A 20,620-nucleotide genomic window follows, 5' to 3' on the forward strand; every position below is an offset into this window, starting at 1 on the left:
TTGATTTACATTATTTTAATACTTCCAAATTGGAAACTGTTCTACAGTCTGTAATCCATGCCAAAACCATCTGTCAGAAGCATGCGAGTAAGATGTTGAAGCTAATTAAGATGTCAAAGACGGCTCCCATCCTGTGTCCTCTATCTGTGGACATTAAAGCTCACATCATTGAGTCCCGCTGACCTCTCCCGTCCCAGGGTCGCTCTTCCCAGCCATTCACCCTGCACACAGTCAAGCTGATCAGAAGCGGCCCTCATACAGAACCTCGAGGAACCTCTGACCCCTTTTGTCTCACCCCGTCTTTGACAGCATATGTGTTCCCATGCTAATTGTATGGGATGGTTTATCATGCTACATTGTGGAGCTGTTGCGCACACATTCTTGTGTTAACCCCTAGCTAACGTTTTCCTTTTAGATCTATGTGATTGTTGTTTGATTTGAAGTATTGGTATTGACTTTCTTTTTTTTTTTCAATTGTAATTATATATGCCAGAACTGGCTCTACAGTAGCAATTAGACTTCATATCTATCTATGTTTTAAGTGGCAGTGCAGATTTGTGGGTAATAATGGTAACCTGTTCTTTATATGCAGTATTTCAGAGGATACAGTCTGCTCTATGTGTCACCCATTATTCTTGTTTCAAAAACTCTTAGGCGAAGGAACAATAACTACACCTGTTTTTATGACCCAAAGTAAAGCTTTTAATATTAACAGTGAAAGCAAATACATTGCACCCATTAATGTGCTTAAAAGGTCAGAGGACAAAGGGTTATGCATCCTTTCACTACGGGAGATTGTTTGCTTTATTTTTGTTCCATTACAGCTCAGACCAAGCAATTGTAAAGCCTGTGACCACCAAACATGCCATACTGCTATGATCCTTTATCATTGGTTTATCATTGTTAGCATTATCCTTGGAGACATCCAGTTATGTGATCAGTAAACAGCCTGGGATTACAACAGAAATACAAATCTTTGTTAAAATCTGAAAGCATATTGTGGACATGTAGCGCAATGACTGACCTCAGTTCTAAGTGAAAGTCCTTATGTATTATGGCACCAAATGGTTTACTTGTCCAGTTTGCAACCGCGACATGCAGTTTGCTGTTACTACTTTACTGTTCACACTAACAAAGAAAAGAGCTACTCGAAGATGTTTTTAGTTTCTGTTCAGGATGTGGGTCTGCTGCCGTAGATTTGACTATGGATTTGCAAAAGAAAAGGAAATGTTTCAGTTTTTTTTTTTTAAATTATCAAAGTGATTAGAAGTATTTTTGTGTATTTTGGAATACACAACACTTGACAAACAAGTATCCCTTACTTGAATACCTTATACATGTTCCAATCATGCAGAAATAAATGTCAGACAAAGAGAACAAAAATGAAGCACTATAGGAATGTTGTTGGAGCAATTAAAACCTTTCTATTCAATTACCTTCCTTGAAATTACGTCTACTTTGGCTTTAGTAAAATATTTAAACATTTATTTAGCTTCAAAATTATATTTCTTTATAATTGAAAATAATTTTGTCTCATATAAATTATTTAAGGAAGACCCCTGTAGCTAGTGGGTCAAGATGCTGACCATGATCTGCAATGTCCCCGGTTCGGGTCTGGCTGGCAACCTTTGTTCCATCTCTCTCTCTTGTTTACCATCGTCTCTTTACTATTACTGTCTAATAAAAGCATAAAATATCCCCATTTTCCTCACTCAAAAAGAAAACATGATTTGTACAAGCTAAAAATAAATCCAGTCACTGTCAGACATGCATATTTCAAAAATCTATTGCATACACTCTGTGTGTTTAGCGTATGAAAATAATGGTTTTGAATTCATGAAATAAATACATTGATTTTGCACATTTTTAAATGAATAGAAGCATTTTGATGTATTTCTATAGAAAAACTATGTATGAGTATAAGGTGACCTAACTGAGATAAACCAGCATAGCATGCTTACTCAGTAAGTTACATTGCTGAGAAAACTCCGCCATTGTCAATGTCATATCCAATGTAAGAGAGGTAAAATTAAAGGAAAATAATTCATTTTTTATCTTTAATTGTTTATATTTATATTATTTATATATTTATTTTGTTATCTGTGGACTGGTTATCAGTGACCCTAAGCTGGTCCCCCTAGGTTACTGTGGATATGATGGCCAGGGATCATGAATAGATTGCAGCTCATTGTGGCATCATAGGCCCAGGCGGCACCTGGCTAACACACATCTGCAGCGTCTGTGTTTCCTGGATGAGGAGATATTAAAAAGCACAGAGACAGAAGTGTAATAATGGCCTCTGTTCTAGCCACAGCCCTCTTATTGAAACGTCTGAAGGTATTAACAGAGAAAGCCCACGACTTGGCTGGCCTAGCAGGCGGATAGGGAGCCAGTGTTAGTGTCTAGCTCATTAGCCCAGTCTCATCTCCTGGGGTTTGGGCCAATAAATATGGCAGCCAGAGGCCCCAGATTACGTTTAGCTCTGCACACTAGCCCGCTTGCAGTGGAATCGATTACTACTTAACTCTGCTTCCCCTTTAAGTGTGTGATATTACTTTGTTTGCCTGCTTGCATTTACATTTGTGTGTGTTGTGTGTGCGTATTTGCATTTGTGTGTTTGCAAATGTGCATGTCCAATAGTACACACTATGTCTAGGGCTGAGAATCGAACCTCAATACTTTTTGAGTACCAACTGAGCTGTGTCTGTAGCATCAAATTTTTAATATTGTTTAAGTCCTGAAAACTGGCTTTGAATGCTTGGTCAAATTGTTAGTTTTTCAGGTCAGATATTTCCTGATTTTAAATAATTTGTTAATTGTTATCATCTGTATTTTATTAAGGTAATGTTTGATTCTTAAACGCTGATTCAGTGTTTAAGAATTTTGGGACATTTGATCTGATTAGAAAAGTAAAATTTCTTTGTCGAAGAGAGTATCGTTTTGGTGTTGGTATGGAAACTCCAGTACTGTATTCGCAGTTTTTTAAAATAATACCAAGCACTTACTGTGACAATAACAGTGTTGTTGCCTCTAGCACGGCTGCTGTAGCAGTTTAGTTTGAGTTACTTGTTAAAGTCTCAGACCTGGTTGGTTGCTGTAGTTGCTGACTAGCTGCAACACATCGTCACAGGTGTTTTACCACCATTTTTTGCAGGTACAAGGAGCACATATAATTTTATTATAGTTCTTCTAATTGATCACCTCGTTCAGAATATCTATTACCTTGTGAGAAAGAGATATTTGAATTGTGGCATTGTTTGTTAAATCATGCCATGTATTGTTGGAGTGTAGAAAATTAGTTTGTTGGAAAGAAATTCTCACCTTTCAGAGAAACTAGTATTTATGTGTTGCGTCACCCTCCCTGATAGTGTCCACTCAATGTGTGTCATTGTTTATTGTGCTCTGAATTATTCAAGGCCATGCGGAAAGTAGAAATTGGAGCAGGAAGGATAATACTCAAGTAACACTGAACAACAGATCAGTTTATTCAGTGCACTGTGTTATTGTATGTGGTGTTACACGAAGGAAGTTGAATGCAAAAGGAAGTGTAGTTGAAGTAGTAGCAACGGGAGGTGATGCTCATTTCTAGCAGGCAGAAGGTGATGACCCGGTTCAAGTAGTGATTTGAAGATTTCTTAGTGTTTACGTAGATTATATAAACCCTGTAAAACATAAACCACAGAAATAATGTATCTATGTTGCACATTTTTAAAGTCTTCATAATATCAGTTTATTTTAACGTTTGTTTGTCTAGATAGCACTGGAATAGTCTTCAGTCAGAGAAAAGTACACTTGTTGGACTTTTCTACAGTTAAAACTTGGTGGAATTTGTTTTACTCCAAGTAGAGTAAAATAAATACTACCTCTACCTCTAGCTCTGCCTTCAAAATCATCCGGAGTCTTGTGGCTTTGGCAAAGCCAATCTGAACAGTGCTGAAGATTACGACAGAGGTCTTGGCAACAGTTGATTTGAGAGGCCAATGGGACGTTAACGTCCTGTGTTGTTTGAAATACGCTGATTGAGCCTCTTCCCCTGCCTCCTACATCTCCCTTCTCCTTTTCTACTCCTTCGCCTAAACAATACAGCGTGGAGACTTCCTAGACAGGCCCCATCTCATTTGAGTTGTTTTGATTGGCAGTCCTTCCTCCACACCTGTAGGAGTGATTGACAGGGCAGTGGGACATCCTTATTACATCCCCTCATCATTTCAACCCCCACTGCCACACATCCTTCCTTCTAGCCTGTAATTGCTGACATTTATGCAGTGTTTCATGGTGTTTGCTAATGTATTAATGCTGCAGAGCCGCAGAGGTGCCTTGCCTTGTAGGCCAGCACCTCCCTCCGTTTCCCAGCCGGCATTAATGGAATCCTCCTCTACCTGATAGGGGCCTATGAAGCCAAGGGTTTATTGAGGGGGGCCTGGTGGTTTCCATAGCAACATGGCTCAGCAGTAAGCTCAGGCAGAGCCCCCCTCCCTTGTGCGATTGGCTGTCTTCAGGTGACATTCAGCACCAAGTTAGTCTGTCTGATTCATTTTCTATCTCTTCCAGCTCTGTTCGTTTTTCTTTCTGTGAAGTTCCAAACTCAAGCATTTTTTTGTCTTTGTTTGACTAGGAGGACGCTCCTTCTTTGTTTGGTTGCCTTTTAGTATGTATGTAGAATATTAGATGCACAACACCATGCTGGATGTAAGAGATAACCCCACAACACCTACTCTCTTAAGCATCCCACTGATCCAAGAGTCATTTATTTATGCCTACCTTAGCCTCTAGCTCTAGCTTGCATTTGTATGTGTGTGCGCATATTGTCAGGCCAACACACAATGTACAGGACCCCTGATACTTCTCAAGAGATGCTTATCTTCAGCAAGGCAGAAAAGAGCTTGAAACAAGGAGGCCGACAGGTGTTAAGGTTGGGATGCGCTTGGCCTGTCTTTTTTTTTCTCTTTTGTCTTTATTTTTGGAGATTGCGCACTATTTCCCATCCATTTCCCATACTCTCCCTCTCCAGTTCCTTTCCCCTCTCTGTCTCACTTTTTGCCACGCTCCCCCTGTTCCCTCACTCTCTTCCTTCTCTCGTCCCATCAAAGAGAAAGTGGAGTAAGGTGGAACTGTGGTTGTGGTTGCCATCAGTGCAGCTGTCAGTAGTAATTATCTCACACTCACAGCCAGACACCTAATCCAAACACTGCCCTACACTAGAAAAGAAAAAATGAAACACGGAAAGAATGAAGGGAGAGAAAGGGAGATAGAGAAGGGAAGAAAGGGTTGAGGGGGAGAGGGAAAGGAGGGGAGGGGGGGAAGGGAGAGAGAAAATTCTTTCCCTGTATCGGCCCCTGAATGCTTAGAGCCTCAATGCAAGTGTTAATTAAAAGAATCCAAAAAAGAGGAGCCAGTTCCTTTGTGTGGAGATGTGGGAGAGGGTCATTTGGGGGGGTTAACCTCATCCCCCCACCCCCCGTGCCCTGCGGCGCTTCAGCCTTGTTTCCACGTTTTACCACTGAGCCGTCAAGCTGCACTTGTGTACCTCAACATCAGGAGAAGCCATCGGGTCAAAGTGAGGAAGAGGATTGAGAGGCACTCAACTCATTTTTTTCTCCTTTTCACCTCCCCTCCTTGCATCCATGTCAGCTCAAACCCTCCAGGCTGTTTTTGACAGGGGAAGTGATCAACTTTATTTATACACTTATTAGGCCCTCAGACGAAAGCCTCTTATTGTGAGTAGTGGGGGTAAAGGGTTTATGGGGATCCTCTCGGCAGCCGCTGTTAAGATTCTCACGTTTGATTGCCACTCGATTGGGGAATAGGCAGAATAGACTTGGGGGCCATTCCTTCATATCCTTAAGGCTCAGACCCTTTATGTCTTTGTCTGGCTCAATAACTACAACTTTCTTACACCATGCTAATTCACCTCTCAGGCTTGGCACCCATCATGTCTCTAATGGCCATAGCTTTTCTGTTTTTTTGTTTTTGTTTTTGTTTTTTGGTTTAGCAAAAGTATTGCTGACTTGCTTTATTTTCACTGCTTGGGGAATGATATTTATTTTTTGTAGTTAGATTCATTTGTAACTTTTCTGAAAAGATATGAAAAACACAAAGATCTAATAATCAGGCCCACAGTACTAACTTAATTAGAGTTAAGTTACATGAGCAACTACTAGGCAATTCAGTTAAGTGTTCTTCGTAGGTGTTCCTGGGATACTCAGCTGTCCTTGCTGTGACACTTACACTTACTTCTCGAGTACACTTGCTACTAATTGGTAATACAAAAGAAACACAATCCGTTTCTCCGTTTTTGTGTGTACATGTCTGTCTCTGCGTCCGGGGTGATTGATTGTTGGAGGCCTCATAGGGAAGGTTTTAATTCACTGACACATAAATAGTCATATTTGTATTCCTAACACTTTTAGTCTTGACAATGAGTAAGGTATTAGGTACCTTACCCTCGCTCTTACAGGCAACTCTGAATGTCGGCGTGTCCCTTTAATTGCAATGTAGTTCTTGGTTTGTGTAGTTTCAACATTGCATGTCAATCCAGCCACTGTTTTTTTTGAGCAGTTATCTTTGCTTAAGACAACACGGAGGAGGAATAGGAACTCAGCAGGATATTATTCATTCTCGATCTGTCAGGGGAGACACTGCGTCTCTCATATCTGCTGCATCGTTACTGAGCTTGTGAGAATTTAAGACACAGTGGTCAATAATATAACCAGTTTCAGTGTCAGCGTTCAGTTTTTCAGGCTGTAATAAATTGTGAAATGGTCACTCCTCTCCAGAGGACCAGCGAGGACCAGAGAGTTCATTATCTTAGTTTAGGAAAAGATCTCTTGATAATTTTGTGGGGCATAGAACATGGTGTCACCTAGTCATACATTCAGCTCAGTCACAACTGTGCAAATGTTTTTTATACAAATATTTTTGTCTGTCAGCTGTTGCTAACTTACTTACATTGAAAAGATAAGGTAGTGTGAAAAGATGGAGTATAATAGACATACTCTGTATTTTGGTTCTTATCAGTGCCTGGTACACAGCAGTACTCAATAGTAAGTGTATGTTGCTGACAAGGTCTAGTGGTTACACTGTTCTCTCCTGCTATAGAAGCTGAGGCCAGCATGAAGACCCACTCTATTTTATGAGAGACAGAGAAACTCCCTGCAGTCCGTGTAGCCCTTTTCAGACTCAATTGGCGTTGCGTGTAATCGTCTCCTGATTCAACCATGTCCAGCTGCTCTTTGTGTGTCTTAGCACCTGACAATGGAGCAGATCACAGGACCTCTGCAGGGGACGAGAAGCTCCTCTGCCTCTTATCACACCCGGCCTGCATGCCCTGCCTCAGTACTGTTGTTTAGAAGTTCACTCTCCCAGAAAAGTATTTACATCTGAGCTTTCTGCTTTGCTCTTTACAATTAGTGCTTGTCAGTGAATATATTGTTGCATAATGTTATCAGTATGTTCAGGCCATAAGGGACTGTTAGATTGTTATCAGTCCTGCTTTTAGTGGTCTCTGTTGACAGCAATTAAGAAAAGTGCCATCATGTTGAGGAAATACTGACATTTAGATTTGTTTTTATATATATGCTCCACATTGTTACATGATGGGAATCAATCTAAAATCAGGCACACAACTTTTTAAAAGCAGGTGTCTTTGGTTTCGCACTGCATCCTGCAACCACCTTGCTCGTATTGTTGATGTCCCTGGGGTCTAAGCCTGGAGACACCAGCTGTAATGAGTCCCTGCTGAACGCTGACATTTTCAGTCCTGGCTTTGGATTTGGGAGCTCATTAGTCAGGTGTTCTCTTACTATAAACCACCACCACGCTAACAGCTTCTGCAGGTGTGCAGAAACCTCATCATGGTTCTCTCCTGATTAGAGAGATGAGGAAGATTTAGTTTGAAAGTCATAAAGTATCTCATGATATGACGGCCTATATTAGAACAGCTTAAATAGCCTAACTGAAGTATTTGGGAAGGTACTCTGATGAGGTTTGTTTTGTTCTGATTAGAGTTCAGTCTTTTATTTGTATAATCACATATGGTGTCACTAACTAGTTGGCCTTGCTTAGTAGATTACACTTAATTTTGCTCGTTTTATTATGTTTCCTGTTTTTAGATGACGCTAGCTGTCTCTGGGATCAGTTATCCTTGCCATCGTCTCAGTGTTTGTCGAAGGTCCTCACCAGCCAATGCCCAGGAGCCCACGGAAGAGGTATCTTCACATACACACAAACACACTCTCTGTGCTGTTGATTACTTTCCCCCCTGGGTAGAGTGTATACATGCTAACTTATAAAACACGGTAAGGAGATGCTTCTGTTAATGACATCTGTCGAAATAAGTCTGGAAATGTATGAATAATTTATGTTTACAGTGTGCAGATGTCCATATGATCAGCGACAGTGAGGGAGATGATTTCGAAGATGCATCAGAGTTCGGTGTGGATGATTCAGAGATGTTTGGAATGGGCTCCTCTACCTGTCGGAAATCACCTATGAGTATGTACTGTGGAGTGGTTTAACCATTCAGTAAAATAGATTGTTGTATTGATTGTATTGAACGCTAGTGGCATGCATCCAATGTTTGTATAATTATTTTTGTCCCCGTGCAGTGCCAGAGAATTGCGAGAATGAAGCTGATGCCTTACTGCACTTTACTGCCGAATTTTCCTCAAGGTGAGCTAAGTGTCAAGTGCTTCCTCTTTTAATTCAACTTTAAACCACAGACGGTTAGCATGTAACAATGTTAATGTGTTTATGTACTGTTGTGTGTGTTTGTATGGTCCTGCAGGTATGGAGAGACCCACCCAATGTTCTTCATCGGGTCTTTGGAGGCAGCGTCTCAAGAGGCCTTCTATGGCAAAGCTAGAGATGTAAGTAAGCTGATTGACTGTTTGGAGCCTCATTGAAAGGTTTTTAATTTAATGAGATACTGTTTTAGATAACAAGGTCATATTTTTCTTTGTCCCATCGTGTTTCTAACATTTAATTTTGTCTATGTGTAAGATACGAGGTACTGATGTTACTTATGCGAGTCTGAATCTTTTGCACTGATGTCATACCTACTTGATGTAGTTTCAACATTGCATGTCAGTCTAGCCACTGCCTTTTTGGGCAGTTTTCTTAGCTTAAGACAACACAGAGCAGGAACATAGAGTGAGCAGGATATTATTCATTCTCTATCTGTCAAGGGAGATACTGCATTTCTCATATCCCCTCCTTCATTACAGAGCTGGTGGGAATTTAAAACACAATGGTCAGTATTATAACCAATTTCAGTATATGCCTGGTCTATGCTTTTCCAAGCTCCAATAAATTGTAGAATGGTTCTTCCTCTCCTGAGGGCCAGTGAGAAATAGTTAGTTTAGAAAAATTTCCCTGTCAACACACAATTTAAGATATGTACGGTGTGATACTTTGCCAGGGATTTTGATTCTTATCAGTACTCACTCGTAAGTTTGTATTGTTGACGAGGTCTGGTGGTCCTTCTGAGATATTGGCACTAGGGGACTTTTGCCTCATTCCAACTTAAAGTAGTACGCAAGGGGCTGCATTGGTGTGTTGTATTGCTTCAGGTACTAGTAAAGGGCTACAATGAGTCCCAGTGCAGTGGGACCACTTCAATAAATACACCTGTGCAATCTAATGCAATCCCATACATTCTACATTATGTTTATTATTGACATTGGAATATATATATATATATATATATATATATATATATACGTGTGTGTGTGTAATGATATAATGACTTTATTACAGGGACAGTTGAGAGCTGACAGGAATTGAAGGGAGAGGGGGACAGGGGGTGATACGCAACAAAGGTCCACAGCTGGATTTGAACCGCAGACGTTGCGGTTATATGGCATGCATCTTAACCAGTAGGCTGCCAGGGCACTCTGTATATGTATATTTTTTATGTAGTAAAACCACAGAAACACAATGAATGCATGCCAGTTAGCAGCATTTATAACAGAGGTCTGGCAATCAGTTAATGGATTGCATTTTGACTAACAGAAAACTCCATATAGTAGAGGCCTAATAATCTCAACTTGCAAAATATGCAAAATTAAGGGGAACAGTCTAAAAAATCATAACAACATATGCCAAACACAGACAAACTAAAATGCCACAGAGGAATTTAACCAATGTGGATATGATTGACATTTACAGCATATACCAGGTTGATAAAAACTGACACTCTTCACGCAGTCTTAAATGATCTTCCTTTGTAGTGCGTTGGCATTGATGACTTATTTACTTTGAAGTTGAATTTCTTTTTAATACTGTGTTTACTGTTATTCATCTACCCTCTGTGTCATGCTGTGTGAAGGAGGCTTTGCAGCCACATTGATATAATTTCATCAAAACCCTCATCAAATTTTCACCCTGACAGCTGAGGCTTTATTTTTAGCTGTCCACTTTTCCCTCTTGTTTTTCGGCTTTTGTCCTTTTAAGGATGCTTGTATCAACTGACAGCTTGTGTGGATTACAGCCTTATTAGACTGTGAGGACACAGCAAGATGTTTGGGGGGTTCAGATCACCCGGCACACAGAGAGGGAGGGAGGGTGGAATACAAGATAGCGGGGGCACGATACAGAGGACATGATCTGAATGGAGAGGAGAGTGCAAAAAGAGTGACTCAAAATAAGAGGCTGAGTGAGAGGAATAAGAGTCTGAGAGGTTGCAAGGTGAAGGTAAAGATGGAGAGAGTATGAAATAAACAGAGATGGAAAAACGTAAAGAGAAATTTGGCGTCTTGCCTGCTTCCCAGCTGATCTCCTCTCCTAAGCCAGCTCAATATGGCCGATTTCTCCCTGGTGTTCACACACTCTGTACTGTACCACTATGCTCTAGACAGCTCAGGGGCAAAATAGTATTCATTTTCACTGTATTTTGTTTTAGTCTGGGTGAGCTTGATTTAGCCCGCCAACTGTGCCACAGTTAGAGTGACTTTAGGGAAGCTGGATATACACAAAGAATTTTACAAGAAAACAGAAGCTATTTTGATCTGCTCGGTGTTTGTCCTGTTTTGTCACAACCGTCCTAGACGACAGGCCAAAACATGCCGCCGCTGACGGTTTCATTACACAGTAACATATGTGCACGATTACACCGCCCCTTCTTCCATTTATCCATCCCATCCTTTGCTCTCTGCTTCCATCTGAAAAGGAATCTAGTTTTTGTGTCCTCATGGCAGAAAGAGCCTACTTCATTAAGGGGATATTGGAATAGGGCAGATTTGACTGAAGGGGGACTACTCGGTGGGTTTATAAACAGAGGAATCAGTCTCACTCTCTAAAAGCCTGGGAGAAGCTAATCACTAAGCAAAACACTACATTTGATGAAGTGTTTCTGAAGGTGTGTGTTGGGGGACTGTTGAGATAAACTCAATCCATCCTTAATGAAAATGCTTTGGGCTGCAGAGCTGAGCTGAGCTGAGCTGAACCCTCTTGGGGATCAGTGGTTAGTCAGAGCGTCCAGAGAGATAGGCCACCCATCACTAACCACGATCCTCACTAAATCCCCATCAACGCAGTGGTTAATCACTCTAACCCCACTCTCCTCCGCTCTCCGCTCCTCTCTCCTGTCTGCCACACACAAAGACGCATCAAAATTCATAGCCTTGCTGGAGAGGGGAGTCCGGGGATTTATCACTGCCAAGTATCCGCTTTAAAACCCAGCAATAGCCTTGCAGAGTCAAGAGGAAAGAGCACTGGCGAACCAGGATGGCATATGGCATATTGATGTATGTATATCTATCAGATCTACGGCTGTAAATCACAAGCAGCACCCAGTCATGATTTCTTAACTGCACATGAAATGATCACTTGATGCTCATTAATAGATAGATTAAAAATAAAGGGATGTATAGTACAAATGTTAAACAATGTGGGAAGCTTATCTATAAATATTTCTATATGTGAATATATTCAACCCACAGTTTATCCTCCCAGCCATTAGTAGACGAACAGGACACATTCAAAAGACACTCAGTCTTAAGCATGTAATTCAAAGATGGCAATACGCTTGATTAGTTCAGTCACAGATTTAGAGGGATTAAAATTTGACAATGTTTCTGTTATAAAGATGTTTTCAGCAGGGTACGGAGAGCCTCGTGTGTGGTTCGTCATCGATCTGAATGTGTTTTCCCACTGTGCTTGTGAGGTCATTAGATCAGTCATTTGAGCTCTTCATTTTGAAGTGTTTGCTTTTCCAGACTGAGCTGCCATCTGTAGAATAATCACTATCTGGACTTTTCTGTTCTTCCTCCCCCTGTACCTTTCTGTGTATATCTGTGTCTTATACACTTGTGTCTCATGGCTCTGTTAAACATACTGTACCAATGAATGATTAAAAGCCTCTTCTTGATGTGACACAAATATCATCCACTTCGATTTAAGAGTTTCAAAGTCAAAAATAATTCCTGACAATATGACAGTGTCATATATGTATTGTTCATCTGCATGTACTCGTGCTGTGAGTGTGACTTCATGTGACATCTTGTCGTAAAGAGCTTGTTGCAAGGGATTATTTGATTTTTAATAAGAAGTAATATACAGGCTATGGGTGTTATATTCTTTATTCCATTGTGAAATATTTTGAAGGCATTATGTATTACTTACATTTTACAAATGCACCAGGGAGTAAATCTGGAGTGATTGTGGACACAGCCAATAATATAGCAAGTCTGCATAAAAAATATAATTTCACTCACTGTCAGAAAGCCCTGTCCTTGGGTTGCATTATCCAACCACCAGAATGTTTTGAAACATTATAATAACATAGAAAGATTAATGTTTTTTTTATTCTATGACCATGCAGGCAGTTTATTCTAATGTTGAAAAATATAGTACAGGGGCAAAGCATTAATTTAGTGAGTGTATTATACAAAATATGAATACATTTTATTCATATATTGATGACTGTCAAGTTGCAATGGTATAAGCAGGATAATCCACTCCAACCTCTGCAGTTAGGAGTCCAGTAGCTCCACGTCATCGCCACCGTGTGTTATTTTTCAATAATTGTAAGGTTCGTCCTGGATTGTCCCTTAACCTCTTAAACTCCATAAGGACGCCAGCATCCTTGGCTGATATTACTGTTTTTCAGAGGCTGTAGTGGGCTCAGTTTTAAGGCTAGAAGAGAAGACACTGATATCAAATGAAACTAGACTAAAAGATCTAAGGCATCCACTGCTACCAACCATGTTATGATAGCTTGCCAGGAAGGGGGCTAAATAACACTCCAAACTTAGACTAAATTTTGCTGAGGGAAAAACTGGCATAACCAATTTAAAAAGGGGTCCCCTGACCTCTCACCTTAAGACATCTGAATGAAAATGGGTTCTATGGGTACCCATGAGTCTCCCCTTTACAGACATGCCCACTTTATGCTAATCCCATGCAGTTTGGGGCAAAAACCATGCAGTCTTTTGCATGCAGTATAAATGTGTTGTTTTTGCCTATTATAAAAAAATGGTGTGTTTGAATATTTCTGCATACTGGGGTCCCTAAACAGTCATGGAATTACATAAATTGGGTGTGACTGGAAAGCAGAGACTCTTGTGGATTCAATGAGCCAAACTGTATTCATGTGTGAGGATGTTTGTCCCCATAGTAGCCATTTCATTGTAGTGAGACCATTTTTTGGAACTTGACCTCACTTTATAAAATGACCTATTGTGACCTCAAGAATAATCACAGCCTCATGAAACTTTACAACCACAAACTAGAGACCTCAAAAAAAAATGCAATTCTTACAGAAATCTCCAAATGTCAAAAGTTTATACTACCAATCACAGCATGAATTTTTCGGTGGTGTTCCTCAAAGTCTTGGTGTCTTAATGTGGTATTTTGGACGGATTTTTATCAATTATTGAGTGGTCAAAAATAGTTAAATTTTGCACCAAATCAACAAATGTCATCAACCCAACTTATGACACATAAATGAGCAGGGAATGGCCATCATATATTTCTGTCATAAAGTTCTAAAATTTGAATAGGCGCCTAACCAAAACACAGTGTTTATAACATATTTATGAATAGAAAAACTTGACACAGTGCTGAGCTGCATCTCAAATTAATCTTCAAGTTCCTAGCTTTCAGATGATGTATACAACTTCTATGTGGCATATACTGTTGACCTGCTATCTCCCCCTAAAGATCCCCAAAAATGGTTCTATGGTAGGGAGGAGAGGAGTTGAAGAGGTTAAAATATATATAGGGATGTTGTGTGTGCTTTATCTATTAATCAATACTTAAACTGTGAAGGAGGTGTTATGAAAACTATGCTTTTTGGAAGATATTGGGAGAAAATGCCACGTTTTGTTTTGTTTTTCTGGATGAGACATATTTCATAGCAAGTGTTATTGTTGCAGAACTTGAATGGTTTTTACGACATTTGAACATTACTGGGAGCAGATCAAAAGACTGAAGTGCTATAATGCTTGGACATGTTACTTTCTGTGGCTCTGACAAGCACTGCTTTTTAAAAAACCCCAAGAATGATCAGAAACAAATGTTTGGGACATAATGTTTACAGTGTTCTTTAAATAGACCAGTTGCACCATGAGAACTGTGACAGAGACAAACAGTGTGTTACTTTATGGTCAGCCACTTCAGCTTGGCTGTACTGTCATGTTGAATTCATAGGGCGGTAAGGCCAAAACCCAGGATGGTAGTTACAGAGTAGTGTTTTATTGACCACTAGCACTAATCTTTCAGAGGCCTCATTTAATACAAAACATTCAATTCAAGCCTATGAGGTTTTGCTTAACTAGTTAAACACTGGATTTGTAAATTTGAAAAATTATACAATTTTTTACTAAATGTGATGACTCAAAATCTCTACTGAGAGGAGCATTGATTATACAGTTAATGCTAACAGTGATGTTCTGTGTGAAATGTCTTTCTCTCTCCCTCTCTCACACACATGCATACATACAAAGCAAGCTTAAATTTAGGTGAACAGGTGTGAGGAAGGGCTATGGGGTCACTATCTAGCTCAGGTTGGACCTAGTAATTTAGCTGAACAGGAGATTTGCTCCTCCCTGCTACGACAGGCAATACAAAAGATCTGACTTGAAAGCGGAGAAGGAACAGAGGGGTATGGACAGTTTAACTAAGATGAAGGAGTTCAGTTGGCCAAAATGCCCACTTTGATTAGCCTTTACACTTGCTCTAATTGAGCATGCATGTGTGTGAGTGTGAGTCCTTCACATGTGGGTACCACAGAGTTAAGTTTGTGCATCTGTGCATGTGTGTTGGGACGTCAGTGTTTGAGCGTGTATCAGGTTTTTTTTTTTTTTTTTTTCATGTCGTAAAACTCTCCCTCCCCTCACACTCATTCCTCTCTTAAGACTGAATTTGCTTGTCTTCTCAGCATGAGTGTTTAATCTTTTCAGGCCGTTGAATTGGCCCCATGAATGAGTCCCCAGCTCCTTCTCTCTAGGAGCCCTGGAGATTATTCTAAAGCACTAATCGTTGAGCAAACACAGCAGTGCTCTCCCATTCCTATTCTACACAGGCCACAGTATAGCACAACTTCTTCTTTCACTTCCCTTCACGTTTCTACGCCCTGTGTAGATTTTTTGCTTTTTGTCGCACGTAGCCTAGAGTATTACTCCTGAGAAACAGACCCCTTGACTCCCCCTTCGCAGTTGTGGTTAAAAATGAACTAAGCGGAGACTTAGAGAGTTTTTCTTATTTGTTCTTTGATAGCAAGAGAAGTGACATGTAATTTAGAGAGCATTATTTCCAACATTGTCCTCTGGAACCTTTTTATGTTTGTGGGTGTGTTTGTTTTTTAATTAGATTGTCAGTAGGGAGAATCTGCCAGGCTTATATGATGGTGTCAATATCCTTGGATTTGGAGCTTCGTCAATATTGTCTGGCCCTGCCGCTACTAACCTGAACAGGCTGCTGGCATTTGGTGTAAAATAAATAGAGTGATTTGTCTGTTTTGTTTTCTCCATATCTTCGTCGCCTCCAAGAGAAGTTTTATTTACACCGCTCACCATTTGATTTTGTGTGGTATTTGCTTTTTTGCCAGTGGTGGCTTTTGTCTGTAGAGGTCATGCTGGCTCTGGACTCGGTGGTCTCTCGTGTCATTTTATGGTCATGTAATGTGGAAATGTCTCTCCAGTGATGAGACAACCACACATGGTGAGATCTCATACTACAGATAAAGACAAATCTTTTTTTTTTCATTTCTAGTGAGGATTACAGTTTTGATAGCAAAAAATATTCTTTTTCACACACAAACTTATAATATCTGTTAAAAACCAACTCTATAATTTTGTTGTTTACCACTGAATCAACTCCCAATCAAAAAACTGTTGTGATGGCCCTTTCGAACCTGGCACAAAAATATCAGGAGGGTTGTACATTTTGCTCTAAACTTTCCATTCTCTACCTTTAACTCTCTTTTCCGTTCTGCTCCTCTCCACAGAGGAAGCTGCTGGCCATCTACCTCCACAACGATGACAGTGTCCTCAGCAACGTCTTCTGCTCCCAAATGATGTGTGCCGACTCCATTGTCTCCTACCTGAGCCAGAACTTCATCACATGGGCCTGGGACGTCACTAAAGAAGCTAACAAAGCCAGGTACCAAAGTCAACCAGAGGGCAGTTTGATTATTTTCAGATGACCCACAAGGCATGGTGTGGTTACGGTTTGAATAAGGAAACAACCTAGTTCAGTACATTCTCATGTTTAATACACATATTTTTGAAAATAAGAAACATTTTGCAGAACACAGAACAACCATAATGCATATAATTTGTTAATTTTTACTGAAATATACATCCCTATTTTAATTGGTACTGAACACCTACATGAGGTGGACACAATGGGGCCTCATTCACCAATATGTACATAGAAATGTTCTTACTTTGGGCACAAAATAAGCGTACAAACAAAATTACCGTCTGTTAGCGTATGTTAGTGAATCAGAATCATTCTAAATTGCCCTCGCAATCACCCGCTATCGGTAATTAGCATCCTACCATGCCTTTGTTTCTTCATATAAGGGAAGCTCTGTCGGTGCAGTGCAGCAGTGGAGAGAGCTGTCACTCTTTGCAAAGAGGGTCATGATGGTAAAAATGTAAAAAAAACTTTACCGCTAGTGAAATGTAAACAATAGTTTCAGAAGTAGAAGCCAGAAAAGGCAGATTTGGCTGGTAAACATGTCATTGGCACAACCGTTTGGCGCCTGATGGTGAATCCTGTATACAGCCTGCAAACCTGTTGCACCACTACCATGCAGTACGTCTATAACAAAATAAAAAGTTGGTAAATGTGTAGATCTATGTAATTGATCTACATAAATATCTACTACTGGTAGGTGTGCATCATGTTACATCAGGCTGTGAGAAACACTGAACAGGCTGCTGCTTAATCAGCTGCATATATCACAACCAAATCTGTTGGGAGAAATTAATTGCTGTCACAATCCATATATGGAAATTCCAATATATAAGCTATTGTCATCTAAAAGTGGGAACAGGATATTTCAATATATTAATAATTTCATTACATTTATGATGATGATTTATGGATTACAACATTTTAGCTATTAATTTTATAATTAGTAAATAAATTGTGTATGATTAGCAATTTCATACTTTTAAATGTTGTGTATTTAGGACCAATCATTTTTTAAATAACTGTGGTTCTAATAAACTCTTTACATTGAATAAATATTGACTATTGACTATAAAACGTTCGTATGCACAGTTTAAGCACAGATTTGTGCGTACGCACTGTTTGTGAATGAGGCCCAATAATAGGAAAACCTGTATAATATAATTAAATCCAGTATAGTAGTTCTGCGGTCTATGCAGTGTCACAACATGAATGATCAGAAAGCAGTCCAGTTTAAACCAGATGTTAAATATTCTAATGTAAAAACAAAAGTGAACGTACAGTATAAAATATTACCTGTTTCTCAAATTGCTACAACAGATTGATTCTATTGCTATTCACTGGAGTCTCCTTATGAAGCTATAATGAGAAACCGGTTTTGATTAAACGTGGGAATGATGGCCCAGGTTGTTAAAAAAATGAATTGTCCTTTTAATATTTTTAGACAACAGCCCTCAAAGATCCTGGCACTTATCAGAATCTTTGCAATACTTTGTTTAGTATTGCATTCAGCGTACTGTAGAGATTAGTAGAGCAATAACTGAACCTCCCAACCCTGACTGCAGGCTTAATCCTTATGTTTTATTTATATGTCACTAACCGTCTGGAGGAGTGGACTGTTTGCATTAATACCGTGGTGTATCTAATAAAGAGGATATTTAATGCATTTCAGTAGGCGAGCAGCTTGACTGTGTGCAGAGGGGTCTGCAGTCTGCCAGAATACCCTGTTCACGAAGCTGAGCTGTCTGGAACATGTCACTATCTATCTCGTCCCAGTATCATTGTTTTAATAGTTCTCTTAGGGAAGGTTAATGACATTTTTATTGGTGCTTTGCTCCATCTCATCACTTACTGTTGTATTTCTTTTTTCAATTTAAAGCCAGCAAATCTCAGAATTCAAAGACAGAGGATGAGATCTTTGTTTTGCCACTTTTACTGAGGACAGTGCGCTTTTAGAAAATGATCTAAAAATGCTCATGTGGAGGGAACCCCGTTTGACACATAAACAGCGTTTTCAAATCTATTCGCATTTGTGTGGACTTGTCCTTAATTGCTGGCATTCAGCTCTCACTCCATTGCTCACACCCTGTATCTCTGTCTTCTTTTTCTCTCTTCAACTTCATTCTCTTTTTGAAGCTCTGAGGTTGCATGCTAACAAAAGGCGTTGTGTTTGCATGGTGAGGCCCCTGATTGGGCAATCTTGACTAAGCTGTCTGAATAGAGGGTCAGTGGGAGACGAAGGACTCCCTTGAAGTCCAAACATCTCTATCTCTCCATTTACGCTCAAAGTCTGTGTGCAGCTCCAGCAGTCTGTGGTGATAATTGACAGGTCTGTGCAGCACCTGTTTATTACACAGGTCTAGCTATTAGGATGGATGTTTTTCACCAGATTGTGAATTATTTTTTGAAGAATATGAATTTCTGCAACATGTGACAGATGATCAAATCTTCTGCATGCTCAAGTTTTGAGCTGTGGAGATGTGGCTGTAAAGATGGACCTGCTGAGGGTTTGTCATTGTGCCCAGGACAAGCCTCCGTTCTCCAACTACCCTCATCTTTCTGCTACATCTTTTCTTCCTCCTCTCATCTCCTTGCTGATCTTTCCATCTTTCTGTATTTCCCTCTTCTTTATCCCACCACCTCAACTCTCTCCCTCTCCCCAGAACCTCCAGAGTTAAGCCTGCCCTCTGGTAGGAGCCATTTAAGAAAGACTCACACCCTGACCTCACCCCTCCATTATTTCTTTTAAGGGAATTCCCTCCTTCCTTCATTCCACTCTCCTTTCTCTCCCATTGGCCTCCTTTGCTTTTTGCCCCAGCTGAGCCTTTTTATTGCACATTAAAAGGCAGGCAACATCTGGAGCTTTTCATCACACACAGCTAGTCACAGCTTTGCTGCTAACGCATGCATGCACATGTGCACACTCCCTCACTCACACATACACCGTGTTTCTGGATTCTCACGCTCTCTGGTTGATCCAAAGTGACTGGTGATTGGCATCAATCACACAGGCTGTTAAAACGGTATCCTGATTGTGTGTGTGTTTGATGAACCTGCTGATATTGGAATGTGCCTGTTGCTTAGCTCTCTGTATTCTCACAGGCCTCCCAGTTAAATGATTAATTATGCATAAATGCAGTTTCGCTGATTGGATGCCAGTGTAATTGTCACCCATGGGAAATGAATCTGATATATTGTACAGGCGCTGTACTGTCATGGCAAATATTGAAACTATCAGTACTGAAAGGCTTAGACCATATTATGAGTGTGTGTTGTCATGCTTCCTCAAATCTATTACACATGTAGTCCACGCTATCATTATTTGAAATTATTTTCATGCTAATTCTTCTTTAAAGAGACATTGTAAAAGGGTCAGACAATAACATGAACACCTGAACAATGTGGTGCGATGCAACACAGTGACCCTGAAATACAGGTGTTCATGTTATTCTTAAATGACCTTTAAGTGTAACTTGGTGTTTTAACCAGCTGGGACAAACTGTTTTGTACACTTGACTTCTCCTCTTGACATCCTCCTGCCTGAAAGCATAACTAGTTGAGACGAAGAACAAAATGTCATTTTCAAATCAAAACATGTCCACGTTCACTCTGAAACAAAGTGTGTATGACACAGTGAGCTATCAGAGCATCCGGTTCCCATACATACTCCCATACAGGTGGCTGGCAAAAATATTCCCTGCAGTGCTACTGTACTAGCCTGACTCATCAGCTGCTCAGTGAAGCAAATGTCAGGTCTTACCAGTCTATTCGCATCTTCACGCACCACTTTGATGTGAAGAAATGCGAGGTGACAGTTCAGGGAAACATTAACTATTTTAGCTGTCTGGATGTGCAGTGAGAGATGGAGATGGGATAGGTGACAAATTAGAAGCTGTCAATCACATTAGTCATTGGAGCAGCACCTTAAACTCACATTAGTTGCAAGTTTCATGCAGGTGTTTCCTCTACGTTTAGTTAC

At 40.1% G+C, this 20,620-nt stretch overlaps 1 protein-coding gene across 1 annotated transcript in view; it reads left to right on the forward strand.

Annotated features, from left to right (window-relative positions):
• The window catches only part of faf1 (Fas (TNFRSF6) associated factor 1), a 64,291-nt gene that overhangs the window by 23,979 nt on the left and 19,692 nt on the right, over window positions 1-20,620 (forward strand). Inside the window, exons 9-13 of the mRNA XM_067597018.1 lie at window positions 8,112-8,207; window positions 8,370-8,493; window positions 8,607-8,670; window positions 8,786-8,867; window positions 16,448-16,602. Coding sequence (XP_067453119.1) covers window positions 8,112-8,207; window positions 8,370-8,493; window positions 8,607-8,670; window positions 8,786-8,867; window positions 16,448-16,602 — 521 coding nt within the window. The remainder of the gene's footprint in view (window positions 1-8,111; window positions 8,208-8,369; window positions 8,494-8,606; window positions 8,671-8,785; window positions 8,868-16,447; window positions 16,603-20,620) is intronic.

Source organism: Thunnus thynnus, chromosome 8, assembly GCF_963924715.1.
Source record: "Thunnus thynnus chromosome 8, fThuThy2.1, whole genome shotgun sequence".
Classification (NCBI taxonomy): Eukaryota; Metazoa; Chordata; class Actinopteri; order Scombriformes; family Scombridae; genus Thunnus; species Thunnus thynnus.